Raw genomic sequence first — 19,066 nt, forward strand, 5'->3', positions numbered from 1 at the left:
GGTCGGCAAGATCTATTACGCTTACTCTTAATGCATGCCCTGCATCACGCGTTAATTGGTCTGCGCAGCATGCGGCAACACTTCGCTATATCTCTGCCCCGTTGGGGTATCTAACCTGGGCGTGGACTGCTACCCCGGATCCTTTTCAGCCTAGGAAGTCGAGCAGATCTAGATCTAGCCTTTTACAGGGTCCACCGGCAGAACTTCGCGACGCCGGACACGAAACTGTCGGACGGCCCCTTCTCCAGGATTGCTATTTAGTCTTCATGGGCACCCTCCCCCAGACAACTGGTTTCCTTGTCTCGTGGTCGCCTTTTCGCTGAATCAGCTCGACGTCTTCCTTCATTTCGGCCAGTGTCAGTTACTTAGCCCTACGTGGCCATAGCAACTATGGTGTCCCTCAAGTCAGCAAACATTCAGGCTCATGCCGAGGAGACTCGACAGCACGCCCTCGACGATGCCCCGGAATTCGAGAAGGTCAACTGGAAAACGAACCCGAGCATTCGCAAGCTCTATATCAACTGCGCCTTGGGCCTATTGATCGGCTCAGCAACCACCGGTTACGATGGGTACGTCCATTCGGGAGATGACATATCTCATTGCTGACACCGATACAGATCGCTTCTCAATCTGCTGCAGCAGTATGATTACTGGGAGAGCTACTTCGACGATATCGGGACAGACGCAAGCAAGTCCAACCTGCTCGGCTTGTTGACCAACATGTTCACCATCGGTTCTATCCTTTCTATGTTTGCCGTGCCGACCATCACCGATCGATTCGGCCGCAAGGCTTGTATCCTTAGCGGTTGCGTCTTCATGGTCATCGGCGCCATCATCAACACTGCTTCTCAGAACTACGGAAGTGAGTTGCGAGCATTCGCACACATTGGCATGCAGAGTCTAACGTCGTCCAGTGTTCTGCGCCGGCCGCTTCATCCTCGGATTCGGCAACTCTCTCAGTCAATTGGCCTCGCCCATGCTCTTGACCGAGGTTGTTCACCCCCAACACCGTGCTCCCTTCACAACTATTTACAACTGCCTGTGGAACTTGGGAAGCTTCTTCTGCAACGCCATCGGGTTCGGCCTCTCATATTATAAGAGCGACTGGTCGTGGCGTATCTTGACCCTCTTCCAGATCATTCCTGCTCTCGTGCAACTCGTCTTCGTCTGGGGTGTTCCCGAGTCTCCTAGATGGCTCATCTCCAAGGATCGTCATGAGGAAGCCCTCCAGCTACTGGCCAAGTACCACGCCAACGGCAATGAGCAAGATCTCACAGTGCAATTCGAATTCCGCGAAATCAGCGAGACTCTCAAGATGGAGAAGCATGCTGCTGCAACAACCAGCTACATGGACTTCTTCAAGACGAAGGGCAACCGCTGGAGGCTCGCTATCATTATCACCATCGGTGTTATCTCACAGTACTCCGGCAATGCTGTCATCTCGAACTACGCCAACTTGATCTACGAGCCTGCGGTATCACATCCCAGACCCAGAAGCTTGGTCTTACCCTCGGCAACACCACACTCAGCTTAATCTCTCGATCAGCGCTGCGTTGACCGTCGACAAGTTCGGGCGTCGCCCACTGTTTCTCATTTCTGCAGCCGGTATGACCGTTTGCTTCGTCATCTGGACCGCCTTGGCTGGGCAGTTCGAAACCCATGGAGGAGTCGAGTCGGACTCTGCCAAGGCTTACGGCATTGCTCAGATCCCTTTCATTTGGATCTTTGGTGTCTTCTACGCCATCGGTTTCTCTGGTCTCTTGGTCTCATACACTCTCGAAGTCCTCCCGTTCTTCCTCCGTGCCAAGGGTGTCATGATCATGAACATCACCGTCCAGGCCATTCTCGCTCTTTCGGCTCAGACCAACCCGCTCGCTATTCACAACCTGCCCCACGCGTGGAACTTCTGGCTGATCTACACTGTAAGTTCTTCTAGCAGAGGCCCTCACCATTCATCACTAACAATGGCCAGATTTGGGATTTCCTCGAGCTTATCTGGGTGTACTTTGTCTTCCCGGAAACCAAGGGCCTCACTCTCGAGGAGTGTGCCAAGATCTTCGATGGCGAGGATGCTGTGGCTCACATCAGCTTGGAGCAAACCGCAAAGGAGATCGAGATTCGTCACAACGAGACTGCCAGCGAGAAGCATGTTTGAGTCGTCCCTTAAGGTAGCGCTGCTAGCGTTTCGCGGCAGCTGCTTCCTGCCGCGGCATGCGCTATGCGATGTTGCTACTTCCTGACGGATCGTATCTAAGTTGTAATTCTGGGGAGAATAGTAGTATGTACAATGGATGATGCTCGTCATCGCCTATTTCACACTGCTTTCTGCACCGTGCCTGCGCCTGTGAATTTGCTCTGAGGAGCGTCGACGAGCTTGTTATCTCGCCTGTCTCCGTGCACGAGCCCGGGAACAACAGGCACGCGACCGGACATGCATGTGCTCGAGTGTGCATTGCATCGTCCGGCACTCGATATGGTCTTCGGCAGCACTGTTATTATACATACATTACGGAATAGGTGCGACGTGACCACTTCCGTCGCACGGTCTCGCCCAGGACCCGCTGGCGGAGATGCCGTTCGTTCGTTCACCCAACTCATGACACTACCGATCACGCAAAATGCAACAGACCCGAGCAAGCTTCTTCGCGGCACAATAATATCAGGCACAGATCATGTTTGACTTGGTCCATATCAGCCGCTGCCCAGGAGACCGCCGAGCAGATCAAGTTGCCGCGATCTTTGCGAAAGCAATCTAACATTTGTGATAACGTGCCCACCACTCCTCCGGTGTGATTACGACGGAGCCTCAATTCCGGCTAATATCATTTTCTCGTAGCCCAGTTTGATCGAACCTTGTTTTGGTGGCACCCTCGATGCACATGCCGATCCCGCGGGGTGCGCAAAAGTGCGGAGAATCCTACAGGACTTCGCAGCAGTCGCGCCACGCTCTTGAGCGTGCCTTCGACGACCTCTTGAATCTCTGTCTGGAACTGCATTGCAGTGATCGATGGATGTGGTGAATCATTACCTCCCTACGACCTGCGCTCCAGGTGCTTGAAGCGGCCTGTGTTGACGCACCCGCACCCAGCTTTCGTCCAAACGATGCCGACCGCAGTCCAAGACGGCGTGTTGTCTTATGCTTGCAAAGGGTTGACCTGGCAAGAGTCTCTCCTAAACCTTTCCGATCTACGGGCCCTGCGACCTCGAAGCACGAGTACGATTGAGCGTCGAATGCCTTGACGTGGAGGAGCCGTCAAGCGTCCACGATCCGTCGTGACCCAGCCCAATAGTTTGCCTTCGAGACAAGCTTTGCGCTGTTGCAGTCATCCATGCCCCAAGCGTAGACACAGCGATGATGTGAAGGCCATGCGGGCTTTCTGCGAAGCGCGCGCCGTTGAAATACCATACCTTGAAGACGATGAAAAGAAAGCTCACCGGACTGGGAGCCATCATCGTTAAGGAACGCGAGCAAGCACAATACAATCAGTCAAGAAATCATAAGGCGGGTTGCGTCATCGAAAATCAGCGCTTGCACAACAATCGTGCTTTCAATATCGCAGATCAGAGCACTCTACATCTCACTGGTAACACGTAGCCATACTCTTGTTCCCGAATGGGTCACAGACCACCGGAGGCTTGATGCTGGAGACAGCTTGCTATTCATGACTAGTCCTAACCGCAGCAATGGCGAATCATTCACTCAATGTTGTTGCTGGCTTCATGGGGCAAGTGCTTGCGTCGAACAGGGGCAGAAACAATCTTTAGATTCAGAATCAGAATCGAGAGTACCTGTAGCTTTTTTGGTCCGTTGCTTCTCCACCGTTCAGTGTGTCTGCATACCCGCAGCCAAGCAGCCCGCGGGCGGCAGCAAGTGCGCCCAAAGCGGCGGAATTTCTAGGCGGCGCCCGGTGGCGGACCCCACTACTTAGAGACCGAAGCTTTGCCCCGCAAAGCTGGCCATTCGGCCATCAGCGTGCGAATCAACAATACGCCTCTGAGTTCACGCGGTTTCCGTCCCTCCGAAATTGAACGAAGGCCTTACAGCGCCCTCCTCGGCCCGCCTGGACTTGATCATTTATTATCTCGCACCGAAGTCGAGGTACGGCTCATCTGGAAATGTATACAGGTTCATAAACCTTGTGCGCCCTTTCAAGCCAGAACTCCGCAGCAAATCGTTCCTGCTGGCTAATGCTCACTTTGAGCATACCCTAGAGGAATGGAAAACCTATCAGTCGAACACATCACTCGCCACGCGCTCGGTCAACGCATCCCGGAATCTCCGCTCGACCTCGTTCATCTCGCCATTTGTCCCAGCATGCAGATCCAGCCCCTCAGCCGCTGCCCGCGCCTTTGCGATTGTCGTCGCTGCATCCCTCACAGATCTGCTGAATGAACCGCTTCCGCATATGTACACTCTGGCTCCAGCTCTCCAAAGTTTGATGATCTTGTTTGAGTCCTCCTCGCGCACCATACAATCGGCCACGTACTTACTTCCACCACTCCTCTCCCCACCGCGGCTGTATGCATACCTCACATCGACAACACCGGAATCAATCCATGCATCCATCTCTTTGGCATACAATCTATCCGCCTCGCTCCGGCAACCGAGATAGAACAGAGCCTTCCCAAGTTTCCGTCCTGGGTTTGATTCTTGCATGATCTGGCGCTGTTGAATGAAGCCTCTGAATGGTGCGATGCCTGTGCCTGCGGCGAACATGATAATCGGAGTTTCAGGATCTAGTGGCAAACGGAATTCCTTCTTAGCACCAGCCCTGACGGAGGCCTGAATGCTGTCACCCGCAGCCAGACTCGACAGATAGTTTCCTGTGACACCCTCGAAGCGATGCTCGGGATCCGAAAGGAGGGCTGCATTAATGACACCATACGTGATGCTACAACGTCCATCGTTTGCAAGAGGTGAGGATGAGATAGAGTATTGTCGAACACGTAAAGGTGGCAGCAGGACCAAGAACTCGCCAAAAGACATTTTGATGCTCGTGTAATGCGAAAGCACGTCGAAGATGCTCGTACGTTTGGCGAGGAATTCGTTCTTATATCGAGTGTCGCTGCCCGCAACGCTTTCGAGAAGTGCTTTGTCGGCGGTCGACTCGCAGTGCGAAGCTAGTGTGCGTAGATTCTGCGGCACGACATCGTTAGTTATTGAATCCGAGGCCAAGCATGTGCTATTTTTGAGAGAGGAGAACACGACGAACCTTCTTTGTGGCTGGCTGACTGAGCTCCAAATAGCTCCTGAGAACGTCGAAGACGCTCAAAGGGGTATCGGTTGGAAGGATGGTACCCGATGTTGGCCTGATGGTGACAATCGCATCCCAAGGCAAAACAAAGTGAGCCATGATACGCCTAATGATTTTCTCCGAGTTTAGCGGAAGGACGGCGAGGTAGTCTCCGCACTCGTATGTCGCAGTTGACGGAAGCTCGATGTCCATGTGCCATTTCGCAGGCTCACCAGGCTGGGTGAGAAGACGGTTGTCCAGGACTCGCGCGACACCAACGTCATGACGAAGAGTCGAGGCTCGTGCATTTGCGGACAACTCCACGACTATCCCAGAGTCCTCCACCGCGCTCAAGTCATCTGCGGCGGATACGAGATTCGGCCAAAGGGATGCGTCAAGCCAGTCCTCGAACTCGCCCTGCAAGTTGCCCTTTGCAGCGTCGGCAAATCCAACAGGTGCGTAACGTTTGGCACCATGTCGAGAAAGAAGCTCATCCACGAGCTTGGGAATGCGATGAAAAGTGCGGGACCAATCCTCTGTCTCTATGTTAGTTGCCCGCGAACTTCATGCTGGACGGCACTCACTATGACCACAGCCAAAGACCGTGTACTGAACGTCTGTCAATGTTTCACCTTCCAAGCTCTGAAGCCACTCGACGAATCTGGCTGCGTTCTCCGGCGGAAGACCTTCATAGGAAGACGTAATGAAGACTGTTGGGTGTGATCTTGGAATTGCGTCGGTTGCACTGTCCATGTCTACAACCCTGGGATTGAAGCCACGCGCGGCTGCCTGGCATGAAACCTGCTGTGCAAACGCTTGACATGTACCAGTGTTTGAGCCGTAGAGTATCGTCATCGGCTTGGGTGCTGAGGGAGTTGGGCTTGCGAATCCATTCGTGTGGGCTCGAGTCCGGTCGGAGAGCTCAGCTGTCCCACTGCCATTCGCTCCGGTATGAATCAGCTTGTCCACGTCTGTTGCATCCAACCGCTTCCGAGGCGTGACTCGGATGTAGAAATCGTCGGGTTTGATGGTCAGTGATTGTTTGATCTTTAGCTCGTAGTTCGGATCATCGAGTTTGACGTCGAAGCTCTGAAGAATCATGGCCATCACCAGCATTGATTCCTGCCAAGCGAACGGACGGCCAATGCAGGCCCTTTTTCCATTCCCAAAAGGCTTGACGAGTCAGCATACTTTTCACATAGATCCCAAGTCTGCTTACCTTCCATGCACCGGGATATGCGGCCATCACTTTGTCGAAGTTCTCGTCATACATTCGCTCTGGAATGAACTCGCACGCGGTTTCTCCCCAGACTTTCGGGTCTCGCTGGCATTTCCCGACCAGGATAATGATCTGGTCATCGTGCTTGATCCTGTATCGTCCTCTTTCCACCGTCACAAACCCAGTCGTATCTTGAGGATTGACATGCTTCTGGAGGAATGGCACCGTCGGTGTAAGTCGTGCGGTCTCTCGGAGCACTGCGTTCAGATACTTGAGGTTCTTGATGTCAGTCACCTCGATAGTTCGGGACCCGAGAACTGCATCAACTTCCTGCTGTGCCTTAAGATAGGTGTGAGGATTCTTGAGCAAGTTTGCCATTGCGAATGAAAGTAAGCCAGAGGTAGTTTCGTGTCCTGCAGCAGTCAGCACTGCCAGAATCCCCCTGGTCTGGACTCACCTGCAATGAGGAACGTGGTCATCTGGGCCACGATAAGATCGTCACGCATCACGTGCCCTGTCTTCGGATCTTTGCCATAGATCATTGTGTTGAGGACGTCTTTCTTCTCGGTTGGATTTGCACGGCGATTCTCAACTATATCCAGCCCGACCTTGTTCATGAACGCGAAATGCTTCTCGTTCTCTGCCATCTTCTTTACCATCAGTTTCTTGACAAATGCAGGCTTTGTTGCAAGATCGTTGTTGATCTTGAACGTAGCCATCATCGCCTCGACGAATGGGTTCAGACTTTCGGTGTAGAAAGAGTTGAATCTGTAGCTCATGGTACATAATGCGATTGTGTCGAGTGTGAGTTTCGTGAGATCATCGGTGACCAGAATGCGGTTCTCTGGGCCCTTCCTAGCCCAGGAGAGGATGAGTTGGTTCGCGATGTCTTTCATATCGGCGAACATATCGTGGACGGACAGTGGTGCGAATGCTGGCATGAGAATTCGATGCCCTTGTGCCCAGTCCGGGTCCTCATTTGTTGCGGTAAACAATCCCTTCGGCCTGTCGGAACCTCTGCGCACTTCTGGAGGCACCTTCACGAAGCGCTTCTCGTCAGTCATCTCCTCCAATAGGTCGGCGGATCCAATTATGACGCGACGACTGCCTGCTATGCTGACTTGGTAGATTGGTCCATATGCGTCGCATAATCGCTCGAATGATCCGATGATGCTGCCGGTTCCGTCGTTCAGTTCCAAGAGATTTCCCAGAAGCGGTAGCTTTCGTGGCCCAGGGATGTCTTCCGCCATGTTGCAGTTATCGAGCGACGAGTGGCTGCCAAAGCCTTCGAAGGCATCGCGGACTTATGAGCTATTTGTACGGCCGAGTCCGAACTGGAAGGGACTTCGCGTGAATTGCTATGTAGAGCTCATTCAGTAGCAAGTTGAACCTTCCGCGAAGCCCTCCGCAAGGATGGCCTCCAAGATGTCGAGTTTGCATTACGCACACGGCGCCATGGAGGGGCATGTCATCCGTGGCTGAGTGGTCTCGTTGATGTGGTTCGCAGTGTTGGCCTCTTCGAGATATTGCTCTTAAGGTGGTCACATGCCTCGAGCGCCATGGCCAAGCTCTGCAACGCTGTACAGTGGCGGGCATGAGAATTCAAACAAAGCTGAACAACCATCAATCCTGGTACCTAGGGACTTGCCGTGATCTTAAGGTTCCACCTTCCGGATCCGAGAAGAACATACTTTCCGATGCGAGCTCATGGCTTTGCGCATGCAGGAGTCTAAGCGAGTACGAGAGCACCACCCAGAATGCGAGCTCGTCAGCCTTCAAGGCGGAACTCGTGTGGGCGAGCACCAGCGGTGAGGGCGCGAGGCGAGCTTGACCCTGAAGAACTCATAACATGTTTCTTGTGCTAAAGTTCGCGGCACAGCCCTCCGCACAGCTTTCTCGGCAAAGGACATGGCTTAGAATGAGTCGACCAGAATGCCCTCGGTGCCCGCGGCTTGCGCGCATATGGTGTACGACCCTTTGTCGTGACTCAAAGGTCGGTAAATTAGACTCGAAATGAGCTCCAATCTTTCCACGGCGCAGCTCGACAAGGCTGCTCAAGGCTCGACAGGCTGACTACTGCCAAACGCTATCTCGTAGGTGGGCCTCGCTTCAGGCGACGGTCGGAAAGAAGGAATTACGAGCCGTTCAGGACTTGGGAAGCCGCAGTGGCAGCCTTGCAAGTCTTTTCAACGCCGCGGATGACATCTGATGCTGCGGCGAAACCCCGGAGTCGTGTGGGTGTTTGTCTTATCATATATTGAACTAGCAACTATGTCTATGCTGGTGCCGTGCTCTGGAAACTCGCAAAATAATTCAATGTCGGTCAACCTGTGTATGACCGCACATACAATGAAGCTATGCTTCATAGGTAGGATCGCGTCCAAAGCCCGCCTTGATTCATGACTCCAGTGATCGAATATCAATGACAGGCGTGTTCAGAGCTCCACGAGTCCGTAGGCTTGGCCAAGGCCAACAACCAGATCTTTCGGGTTCAATGCGTGGCAGAGGGCTGCCAATGGACCAAGTGCCACGCCTTCCTTGTCTGACTGGTGGCCTATCCCAGAGAACTCTTTTGGACTGAAGCAGAAGAAGAATGCGATCTGAGTGACTAAAGCCTCCAGACATACCAATAACGACTGCAAACCAATCGTGACGTCGCTGTACGTGATCTTGTCGCTGCCCTTGACATGACCACCGATTATGCTGAAGACGAACTGCAGTCAGTGGTAAGCGATGGCATCCTGAATGTCGAATAGAGAATTGCCTTACCCGCTGGACCGTGACGATGATTACAAAGAGCTTGAAAATCACAAGTTTCGGCAGAGCCTTGCGACCGCTCATGTGGTGCTTCAATGTACGCTGGAAGCGGAAGATCGTGACGAGAGCAGTGATAGTGGCGATCAACTCAAAGGCTTGTATCTGTAAAATGTCAGCGACGCTGCGCATCCGAGGAAGAACAGTCGAACATCATACCCAGACGTGTGCGAAGTGTGGCTTATTCGAAGTCTCACAGTAGACGCCGATCGCAAGCGTGATCTCCGTTGCGATCACGAGGATGAAGTAGACGACCAAGTAAGTGAAGAGAACTCTCCACGAGCTCTACCGTACCACGGTCAGCACTTGGTCTGGAAGGTTTCGAGATTGATGCAAAAACGTACTCGTAGCAAGCTATAGCCCTGACCGGGCTTAGATTCGCCCTTCTTTGTTGTATAGATAAGCCTCTGGAAGACGTCCGCCCTGGACCTGGGCTCTGGGGCAACGTAGTGTACGTAGAGGAGGTACAGAGCGACCAGAGCGACAGCCTCGTACAGTGACGCGATGGGTGCAATATAGTTACTGGCATGATAGGTGTGAATGCAGACCACGGAGACTAAACATGCCACCACTGGGAAGATGATAATGCGAAACACATTTCGTTGTTCGTTGGGACTTCGATAGCGTCGGAAGTGGAGGCTGGATAGTCCAATGCAGAGAACTGCTGTTACTGCGAAGCAGATCCATGCAATGATTTGCACGAGTCGCTGGAAAGTCATAGACCCATGAATTGGCATACCTTCGGCGTAGGCGTTGGGAGGAAGAGCTGGGCATGTTGGCGACATGGTGGCAGAATAATAGCGAGGTATTGACGTCGAAGTACTTGCTAAGAACCTTGAGAGATGATGCTGCGCTGGATGCCGTGAGGTTTTGAGGTAGATCTTGTAGGACAACTCGCATGGAGCCCGCCTCAGATATACTCGATGCCAGGCCCGTGAGCTCGGAATGCCAATTCGACGACCGCTCCGATAACTAGCCGAGTCGTTGGTTGTGTCTCGTCCAGGTTGCGAGCTTGTTACGGAACACTGAACACGCTAGCGTGAGGTATGTTCCGTGAAGGTACTGAGAGGTAAGAAGTGTTCAGCGGTTCGTGCGCCATCTGCTGAGCATGCGATTTCATACAGAAAGGGCTAGCTGTGCGAGAAGCAGACACAGCAGTGCGGCTGGAACAGCAGAGGCGGGCGTCTTGCTCAGCAGGTCTCGTACAGCTTCGTGGGCAATGTTGCCGCAATGGTCTGGATCACATCCCGACGCCTTACATGTTCCAGAGATCAAGGCATCGCTGCTGGTTGGTGCTTGCGCGAGGCATTGTGCCGTGCGAGCGGAGGCCAAAGGGCGGTGCTCATTAAGCTTCTGTTCTTTGTAGACTGCCGATTGACAGCAGACCAGGATTGGGGAGTAAGGATTCACTGCCGAGAGTGCCTGGATCCCTCCGCATGCTCGAAGCCAATCAGGTCGCAGAAAAGGGGTTGGAGAATACTTCGCTTGGGTTCCACTTCGCCATGCAGAACCTTCCACCGACCTCGTGTTCCGCAAACACTCCTGCCAGACTGGTAGTCTGACGCGATGCGAAACCTTGGAGTGGCCGCACTAACGACCACCATATCATGCCTTGCTTGCACGATACCTGGCTGGCTGAGGCTGCTCTGCACGAGCTGTCCAGTCTCGACCAGCCGAACAGTTGCAGACAGTCCTGGATCCTGAGCTGGAACGCAACGCCAGCTCGTCCTGCGAGACCATCATGAATCTTTTTGACCTACAGCTAGGACTTGGGTACTGGTGGTCTCTGGCGAATGCTTGAATGCCTCAACAATGAACGAGTCGGTAACAACCAGCAATGCAGACTCTGCACAACTTTCCTTGCTCGATGACTTGAGAACAAGCATCGCAACGCGCGCTCAGCGAGAACAGAACAGCGGAAGACATTTCAATCGTCTTTTTGACACAACGAAAGATGCTGGCCTTACCAGAATCGCCACAGGTCTATCGAAGGATGTCGGCATCGTCCCTCGAAGTCTTTCCGACATTGATCCTCGTTTGGATCCGGAGAACGAATCTTTTGATTTCAGTTTCTGGGCTTCAACGTTCCTGCGATTGATCAGAGAGGATGTGGTCAGCAGAACCACTCAAGGTGTAACGTTCAGCTCGCTCACAGTATCTGGCACCGGATCCGACGTCGAGCTTCAAAAGACCGTCACATCTCCATTGATAGCTTTGGCGCGACTGCCGATGACGATCTTCCAGAAGCGCAAACCCCAGCACAAGGTCATACTGAATGGTTTCAACGGCTCCATAGAACGTGGAGAGATGCTGCTAATCCTCGGCAGGCCTGGCAGTGGCTGTACAACGCTTCTCAAGACTTTGGCATGCCAATCACAAGGCCTTGAACTGTCTCCAGAGTCCTCCGTACTCTATGATGGTATAGCCCAGTCGACATTTGCCAAGCACTTCAAAGGCCGTGCGGTCTACTCCGCTGAGGACGACGAGCACTTCCCTCATCTTACCGTGAAGCAGACGCTCCAGTTCGCAGTTGCAGCTCGGACCCCGCACACACGCATCAAGGGGGTCGACCGCAAGTCCTACGGTACCCATATGGTGGAGGTCATGTTGAGGATCTTTGGCTTACTCAATGCGCGGCACACAAAAGTCGGAAATGATGTCATTCGTGGAGTAAGTGGCGGCGAACGCAAAAGAGTCAGCATCGCAGAGATGGCTATGACTCGCGCTTCTATAGCAGTATGGGACAATCCAACGAGAGGTCTGGATTCCGCAACAGCACTACACTTCACGCGTTCTTTGCGCGTTATGGCTGAGATAGCGGGAGTGACACAGGCAGCAGCAATCTACCAGGCAGCCAGAGCCTTTACGAGACATTCGACAAGGTGACTGTTCTTTATGCGGGCCGACAGATTTACTTCGGCCCTGTTGAGGAGGCACGATCGTACTTCGAGCGCATGGGCTGGCAGAGTCCTCCACGCCAGACTACTCCAGACTTTTTGACTGCTGTCACAAATCCCACGGAACGAAGATGGCGTGACGGATTCGCAACCTCCATTCCAAAGACACCGCTTGACTTCGAGAAGTACTGGTTAGCGTCAGCAGAGTTCAAGAAGTGCATGGCCGATATCAATCGGGATCGACTCGGCAACCAAGGTGCAGAGCGAGAGGAAGCTCTTCGAAAGGACCACCATTCCACGCAAGCCCACCACACACGAGACAAATCGCCCTTCATCATTTCGGTGCCCATGCAAGTAGGGCTTTGTATGCGTCGAGCATCACAACTGTTCTGGAACGATCTGGCGTCGACTATCACTCTTATCGCAGGCCGCGTCATTCTCGCGTTCGTCGTGGGAAGCATCTACTATGGACCTAATGGAACTACATCAAGCCTCGGGTCCAGGGGCTCTGTTCTCTTCTTGGCCACTCTAATGAACGCCCTTCTCGCTGTTACTGAGATCTCCTCGCTCTTTTCACGCCGTGGCATAATCGCGAAGCAACAGAACTATGCTTTCTATCATCCGTTTGCCGATGCTCTTGCAACGTACATTGTGGACATTCCCGTGAAGCTGGTTATTGCAGCACTATTCAACTTGGTGTTCTACTTCATGACTGGACTACGGACCGAAGCCTCGAACTTCTTTATCTTCCTGCTCTTCAACTTTATCTGCACGCTGCTCATGTCGGCTCTGTTCCGTACCATCGGGGCGGCTTGCAAAGCGATGGCTCCAGCGTATGCCATCGCAGGGATCGGGATTCTTGCTCAGATCATGTACACCGGTAAGTCTTACTCAGCAGTCTGGCATGCATATTGGTCTGCCGCGATTCGACTGCCATCACTGACACTGTGCAGGCTTTACGTTGCAGACAAGTTGCATGCATCCCTGGTTCCGTTGGATCGCTTACATCAATCCAGTCGCTTACATCTTCGAATCATTACTTGTTAATGAAGTTCATGGCCAGGAGTATCCTTGTGCGGCCGCCATAATAGTGCCGCCATATGCAGGCAACACCAACTTTGCATGCGCTTTCATTGGGGCGACTGCAAACTCTCGTACTGTCTCCGGCGATGAATGGGTGGCGTCCGGATACGGCTACGATTATGCTCATATGTGGCGCAATCTCGGCATTGCGGTGTCGTATTTGGTCGCATTCCTCGCACTGTACTTAGCTGCGACTGAAGCTCGCTCGACGGCAGGTACGTTGCCTCAGCGATTGATCTTCAGGACAATGAAGGCAGCTAGAGACAGTGTCCAGATGTCAGCGGCCCCAGCAAGAGAAGCGTCAGAGGACTTGGACACAGCGGGGATGCCACCAGAAAAGGTCCCAATTGCCACGATGACAACTGATGTCAGCTCAGATCATTGCCACCCTAACGGTCGATCAGACAGGGGCACTTTGGTTTGGCGGGACGTGACGCTGAATATCAACATCAGAGGCACCCCGCGCCGTCTACTAGACAACGTTACGGGATGGGTCACACCAGGAACTATGACCTGCCTGATGGGCGTGTCTGGGGCGGGGAAGACGACACTTCTCGACGTGCTTGCACAACGTCGCAACACTACGGGCAAGCTTACTGGCAGCATCCTTGTCGACAACTCTCCTTTGAAGCCGTCGTATCGACACAAAACCGGATATGTTCAGCAACAGGATCTACATCTCCCCACGACAACGGTACGGGAAGCCTTACAATTCTCAGCAAAGCTACGGCTACCATCGTCCACTCCACTACAGGACAAAGACGCGTTTGTCCAGAGCGTTCTCGAATTACTGCACATGGAGTCCTTCAGTGATGCTGTTATTGGCCTGCCAGGCGAAGGCTTAAACCTAGAGCAACGGAAACTGCTTACCATCGGAGTTGAACTTGTTGCCAAACCTCCGATCCTCTTCCTCGACGAGCCGACGTCAGGTCTTGATTCGCAGAGCGCGTGGAACATTGTGACACTGCTGCAAAAGTTAGCTAGCGACGGACAAGCGATTCTGGCTACCATTCATCAGCCTTCTGCCACAATCTTTGAGCAGTTCGACTCAGTCTTGCTTCTTTCCAAGGGCGGACGGACCGCGTACTTCGGACCACTTGGACCAGACTGCCGAACATTGACTGGTCACTTCGAATCCCAGGGCGCAAGATCGTGCGGCAAGGACGAGAATCCTGCTGAGTATATTTTGGACGTGATGAGCGACACCAAACATGATTGGCCGGCTCTATGGAAGGCAAGTCCAACTACCGTTTTCTCTGACAAAGAGGTGGCTGTCGACGATAGCGAGCAGCGCATCCATTCTACGAATGTTGATGATGAGCGAGAATATGCAACGTCCTTCTTGACTCAGCTTACGACTGTTCTCAGGCGCCAATTCGAGTGCTATTGGCGATCTCCGGAGTACATCTACGCCAAATTCCAGGCAAACTTGCTGGCAGCACTCTTCATCGGCTTCACGTTCTTCTTGCAGGACTCGTCCGCGACGGGCTTGCAGAATACCGTCTTTTCAATCTTCATGCTGAACGCTACATTCTCGACCGTTGCCAACCAGGTAAGTCATACACGAACGTGCGCTGCAAGCTACTGACGATCCAAGATAATGTCACGATTCATGCCCCAGCGCTCACTCTTCGAAGTGCGGGAGTCTCCTTCTCGGATGTATAGCTGGTCCGTTTTCCTGCTGGCGAATATCATCGTAGAAATCCCGTACCAGATCGCCCTCTCGGTGGTTGTCTGGGCTTGCTACTACTTTCCAGTATTCGGTTATCATGCCTCGCCTCATTCACAGGCAATGATGTACGCTTTTGTTCTACAGTTCCTCCTCTTCGCCTCTACTTACGCGCAAATGATTGTCTTTACGATGCCTAGTCTGGAGACCGCCGGTGCAATCTCAACACTTCTCTTCACTATCACTCTGCAGTTCAATGGCGTACTACAGCCGCCGTCTGCTCTCCCCGGGTTCTGGATCTTCATGTGGAGAGTCTCTCCTTTCACCTACGTACGTTCCTGTCTGCTTTGGCTTTGCTTGTGTCCTAATCATCGTTATCCAGTTGATTGGAGGATGGGCTGGTACGGGACTTGTTGACAGAGTTGTCAAGTGCGCACAGAACGAGCTTGCAGTCTTCGATCCGCCTGAAGGCCAGACTTGTGGGGTGTACTTGCAAAAGTATATGCAGGCGGGTGCACCAGGCGCACTCTACAACCCTCAAGCGACACAGGCTTGCCAATACTGTCCCATTCGTAACGCCAATCAATTCCTTGCTGGTGCATCAATATATCCATCGGACCAGTATCGCAACTTTGGCATCCTGTGGGGATACATTGCATTCAACGTCTTGGCTGCGGTGAGTCTCTACTACCTCTTTCGAGTACGAGGACTCTCCTTGAGAGCTCTCGTGACACGTAAGGGCGCAAGTGCAGAACAGGTACAGCCAGAAGCGAACAAAGAGACGACTCGCTCGCACGCGCAGCCTATTCGTCGCTGGAGCAAGTTGGGATTCTATTGCTACCTGTCGTGGAGTATCCTACGGAACGTGGTGAAGTCGGACTACGCTGTCTGATCGACGGGCTTTGGTGTAATAGCGGCGATCTAGCATACAATTTCAACCTTGTCATAAACGCACAACAGTCTTGCTCTGAACCATAGAGCTGTCCATGTTGGACACGGCTTCAGTTCTGATGGGCCGGAGTCAAACCGGAAGAGCATGGTTAACTCACGATAGCCGACGTGCGCGCGACACAAAGGGCGCCTCGTGGTAAAAGCTGGTACTGGAAACCTCTTCAGCAACCAGTAGAAGCTCATGATGTACGCTGGCGGTCTAGTACTGGATAGACTGGTGCAGGCGGTTCAAAACCATGTCGATCGCTTCCTTTTGCCGGATAGCCAGACGGCCGAGGGAACTCAAGTACGATAGGAGAGGATGAGCCTCCATCATTGCAGCTTCCTTGATGATCGAAGCATCCGGATGATTCCTGCCTCCGGCGATGTTGCAGGACCGCCATCGACTTCGTCCGGACTCGTCTATATCACCAAAGCCGTAGCTCATCATCCCAAGGTAGTTCCAAATGATCCCATGCAGCGCAAGAGTATGCTGGTGTATCATGTCTTGGATGTTGTATAAGTCGCACCGCTTTTGGCAGGAATCCCGCTTCTCATGATGTACAAGAGCATCGATGATGGCGGCGTACAAGCAGATTTTTGCAGCATAGTATCGATTCCACTGCGAGAAGCCCTCTGTGTCGACGAAGTAGATCGAGCAGAAAGGCTGCCGACTGAGCCATGTATCGTCGTCTCGCGTCTCCTTCTCAGCTACGGGAAGAGGCCTCCAGCCAGGCTCGTCGCACCAATCAACAACCTTGCGTTCCAGTCTTTCGCCCGCTTTCAAGTAGGAGACGATAAGTGTGTCATCGGATTGTCGGCCAGACGTGGAAACGAGCCAATTGCGAATTCTAGCTCGCAGCTTCGTGACACCACGGAAGAAACTGCTTACGCGCGCGGAAGCATCTGGAATATTGAGTGTAGCTTTCCCAATCTGCGCTTCAAGTAGCCGATACTGCTCAGACGGTTCTTCGCATGCGAGTAAAGGGTGCCATTGCTTGTTTCTGGTCAGCTCGGAACCCTATCAGCGCATGCGCCGTACTTACCAGGTTGGAGAGAAACAGCTTATAGAGGTGTCGGCCTTGCGACGTAGTAAACTGCTCTTCCCCACGAAGATGAAGCAGCAAGAGTACACCGTTGATATGCGCTTCGACAGCTGAATTGTCTTGGGGCTCGAAGTGACCAATCTGTGCGAAGCGCTACGGTACAGTCAGACCTACTCCGTTGCGATTTGATAAACAGACCTCTCTTTGCCCGAGGAGCCAGATGGCAACCAAGGTCTCGTCCTTGTACCTTAGATCAGGATCTGTCAAGGCGACATTGACTGCAGAGACCCCTTGTGCGTACGCGAGGTTCGACTTGTCGCGCAGCTCCAGGGATAGTGAACGATTGGCCAAGTGGATGACTGAGATCGCTTGTCCGGCGGCGTCGAGACATGAACCCGGGCGCGTGGCTTCGAGCATGGCGGGTAGGAACGAGTACGTGTCGACTCCATAGATGCGTGATTGGTGATGGATTTTCGAGAGCGACCACCATATAGCTTGCTCTGAAATAGTTACCGGAAAACACCCGAGCGACACAGGAATAGCAGGGCCCTCCGTGGAAGGTTGTAAGTCAAGAATAGCATGCTGCTCAGCTGTTTGTAGTGCCGAGTATTCGAGCTTGAGCGGATCATGGGCAGTATCCGTTGGCTGGCGGTGTTGGTGATGCGGTAGAGCGGATCTGAAAGCACGAGGATGTACGCAACGGAACGTCGGATTACGGTATCCTGGGCATTGTTTCTTGAGCCTGGCACAGTTCCGACACCCAGGTCTGCCTTCGTCACACTGTAGACTATATGAGTAAGCTCGTGTGATAATAGAGAATGTTACGTACTCTGACCTTTCGCTTGCGACACAAATCGCACCCAGCACTTGGCCGCCCAGGGTTCACCATCTGTTGGCGTCCTTGCTTGGACGAGATTCTTACCTGTTCTCGCAGTACGCGCTGCAGTACTCATTCATTCAGTGCTTGATGACTTGATGGGATGTCCAGAGCCTAAGGATATCTCGAGCCCCGTTTGGACTCGCTTCAGGATTTCATGCATGTGAACAACCTTGTCAACCACGTGGTATGACGCGATATCAGGAGGCTTTTGTGGCTAGCTGCCCTGCGTCTATTTAGCGAGGTGATTGCTGTGGCTGAAGGAGAACGCACGACGACTGAATAGCGCGAACGGTTTGCTGTTCGTGCGAGATGGGCCAGAGCCGTTAAGCTGAGCGTGGGGAAATCGCGCTACTCATGCAGCTCGCATGGCTAGCTCGGTTGAGATGGCGTTCTAATATACTTTCCAGTTGCGCTCGGAAAATACGGGAAACACGAGACGTCGATGGTCTAGATGGCAGAGGCTGAACCTTGTGTCCACACTTTATTTCAAGATTTGGCTTTCGCGTTGACAGAACCTTGAGACGCGTGCGAGAATGTGTACGGCCTTTTCGAGGACTGCGGTCTGGTCGTCCGAGAGCCCTGTGATCTTGCTCCTTATCGCATTTGGATGCGTTCGATTCTGCTGGTGTCGGTGGTCCGTGACAAGTGCTCGACTTGGTAGTATCCAAGGCACGAAGATCGACTTTAGCAGCCTTGCACACAGAGTCTTCTAGGTTCCTAGTACTGTCGAGCGGCCAGTTCCTGTTGACACATCTGAACCCTCCGCTTAAGCCAAGCTCTCCAGCGCGTTCACTTTGTTCGCCACACCGACGGCATCGAGCAACTCCGCCCTCTCTCCACAGCGGTCTGCCCGTGCGCATACGTGCTGCGGTGGCCATCGGTATGCGCACCTACTTCGAGGTCCAAGCCCCTTCGAGTCCTGCTTACGCGCTGCCTCTGCGCGCAGTCTTCTTCCCTTGGCCTCATGTCGCCCATACCGCTTACGCGCTGCCTCTGCGCGCAGTCTTCTTCCCTTGGCCTCATGTCGCCCATACCGAGGAATTGTGCCGCAAGCATCCATCGCTTGCCCGAGTAGATCCCAAAAGTGTACTTCCAACGACATCGAATGCCCACCTGAGTCTCGTCGCGAGTGTTCTGTGGCATTCTGCCTGCATGAGTCCTGCACGCAGAAAAGGACCACTGCATACAGCACCAGTTACAGCCATTGTTCCGTCTGATATGAAATGAAGAAGGATATTCCTATCCTATATACCCCAATGAAATGGACTCGATTTCAATGGCCGCGCCCATACAA

At 53.1% G+C, this 19,066-nt stretch overlaps 5 protein-coding genes across 5 annotated transcripts; 2 read left to right on the forward strand and 3 right to left on the reverse strand.

The window, feature by feature from the left end:
- Nucleotides 1-390: 390 nt before the first annotated feature.
- Nucleotides 391-2,155, forward strand: AB675_3892 (Lactose permease; the record flags this gene model as incomplete). The annotated part of the gene is made up of 5 exons (XM_018143984.1): nucleotides 391-569; nucleotides 618-862; nucleotides 915-1,474; nucleotides 1,530-1,922; nucleotides 1,973-2,155. The coding sequence occupies 5 exons, from the start codon at nucleotides 391-393 to the stop codon at nucleotides 2,153-2,155; spliced, it is 1,560 nt and encodes a 519-aa protein (XP_017994367.1).
- A 2,073-nt stretch (nucleotides 2,156-4,228) lies between these two features.
- On the reverse strand, nucleotides 4,229-7,703 carry AB675_3893 (uncharacterized protein; the record flags this gene model as incomplete). The annotated part of the gene is made up of 5 exons (XM_018143985.1): nucleotides 4,229-5,137; nucleotides 5,214-5,770; nucleotides 5,819-6,407; nucleotides 6,454-6,866; nucleotides 6,911-7,703. 5 exons carry the CDS (start codon nucleotides 7,701-7,703, stop codon nucleotides 4,229-4,231), a joined length of 3,261 nt encoding a protein of 1,086 aa, XP_017994385.1.
- A 1,185-nt stretch (nucleotides 7,704-8,888) lies between these two features.
- Nucleotides 8,889-10,052, reverse strand: AB675_3894 (uncharacterized protein; the record flags this gene model as incomplete). The annotated part of the gene is made up of 4 exons (XM_018143986.1): nucleotides 8,889-9,167; nucleotides 9,223-9,372; nucleotides 9,427-9,552; nucleotides 9,612-10,052. 4 exons carry the CDS (start codon nucleotides 10,050-10,052, stop codon nucleotides 8,889-8,891), a joined length of 996 nt encoding a protein of 331 aa, XP_017994359.1.
- Nucleotides 10,053-11,079: 1,027 nt separating this feature from the next.
- On the forward strand, nucleotides 11,080-15,808 carry AB675_3895 (Multidrug resistance protein CDR1; the record flags this gene model as incomplete). Its single annotated transcript, XM_018143987.1, has 5 exons — nucleotides 11,080-12,025; nucleotides 12,100-13,044; nucleotides 13,118-14,799; nucleotides 14,845-15,246; nucleotides 15,299-15,808. 5 exons carry the CDS (start codon nucleotides 11,080-11,082, stop codon nucleotides 15,806-15,808), a joined length of 4,485 nt encoding a protein of 1,494 aa, XP_017994379.1.
- Nucleotides 15,809-16,066: 258 nt separating this feature from the next.
- Nucleotides 16,067-17,309, reverse strand: AB675_3896 (uncharacterized protein; the record flags this gene model as incomplete). The annotated part of the gene is made up of 3 exons (XM_018143988.1): nucleotides 16,067-16,843; nucleotides 16,893-17,045; nucleotides 17,091-17,309. The coding sequence occupies 3 exons, from the start codon at nucleotides 17,307-17,309 to the stop codon at nucleotides 16,067-16,069; spliced, it is 1,149 nt and encodes a 382-aa protein (XP_017994382.1).
- Between the last annotated feature and the right edge of the window lie 1,757 nt (nucleotides 17,310-19,066).

This window comes from Cyphellophora attinorum, assembly GCF_001299255.1.
Source record: "Cyphellophora attinorum strain CBS 131958 chromosome Unknown Contig61, whole genome shotgun sequence".
In the NCBI taxonomy this organism is placed as follows: domain Eukaryota; kingdom Fungi; phylum Ascomycota; class Eurotiomycetes; order Chaetothyriales; family Cyphellophoraceae; genus Cyphellophora; species Cyphellophora attinorum.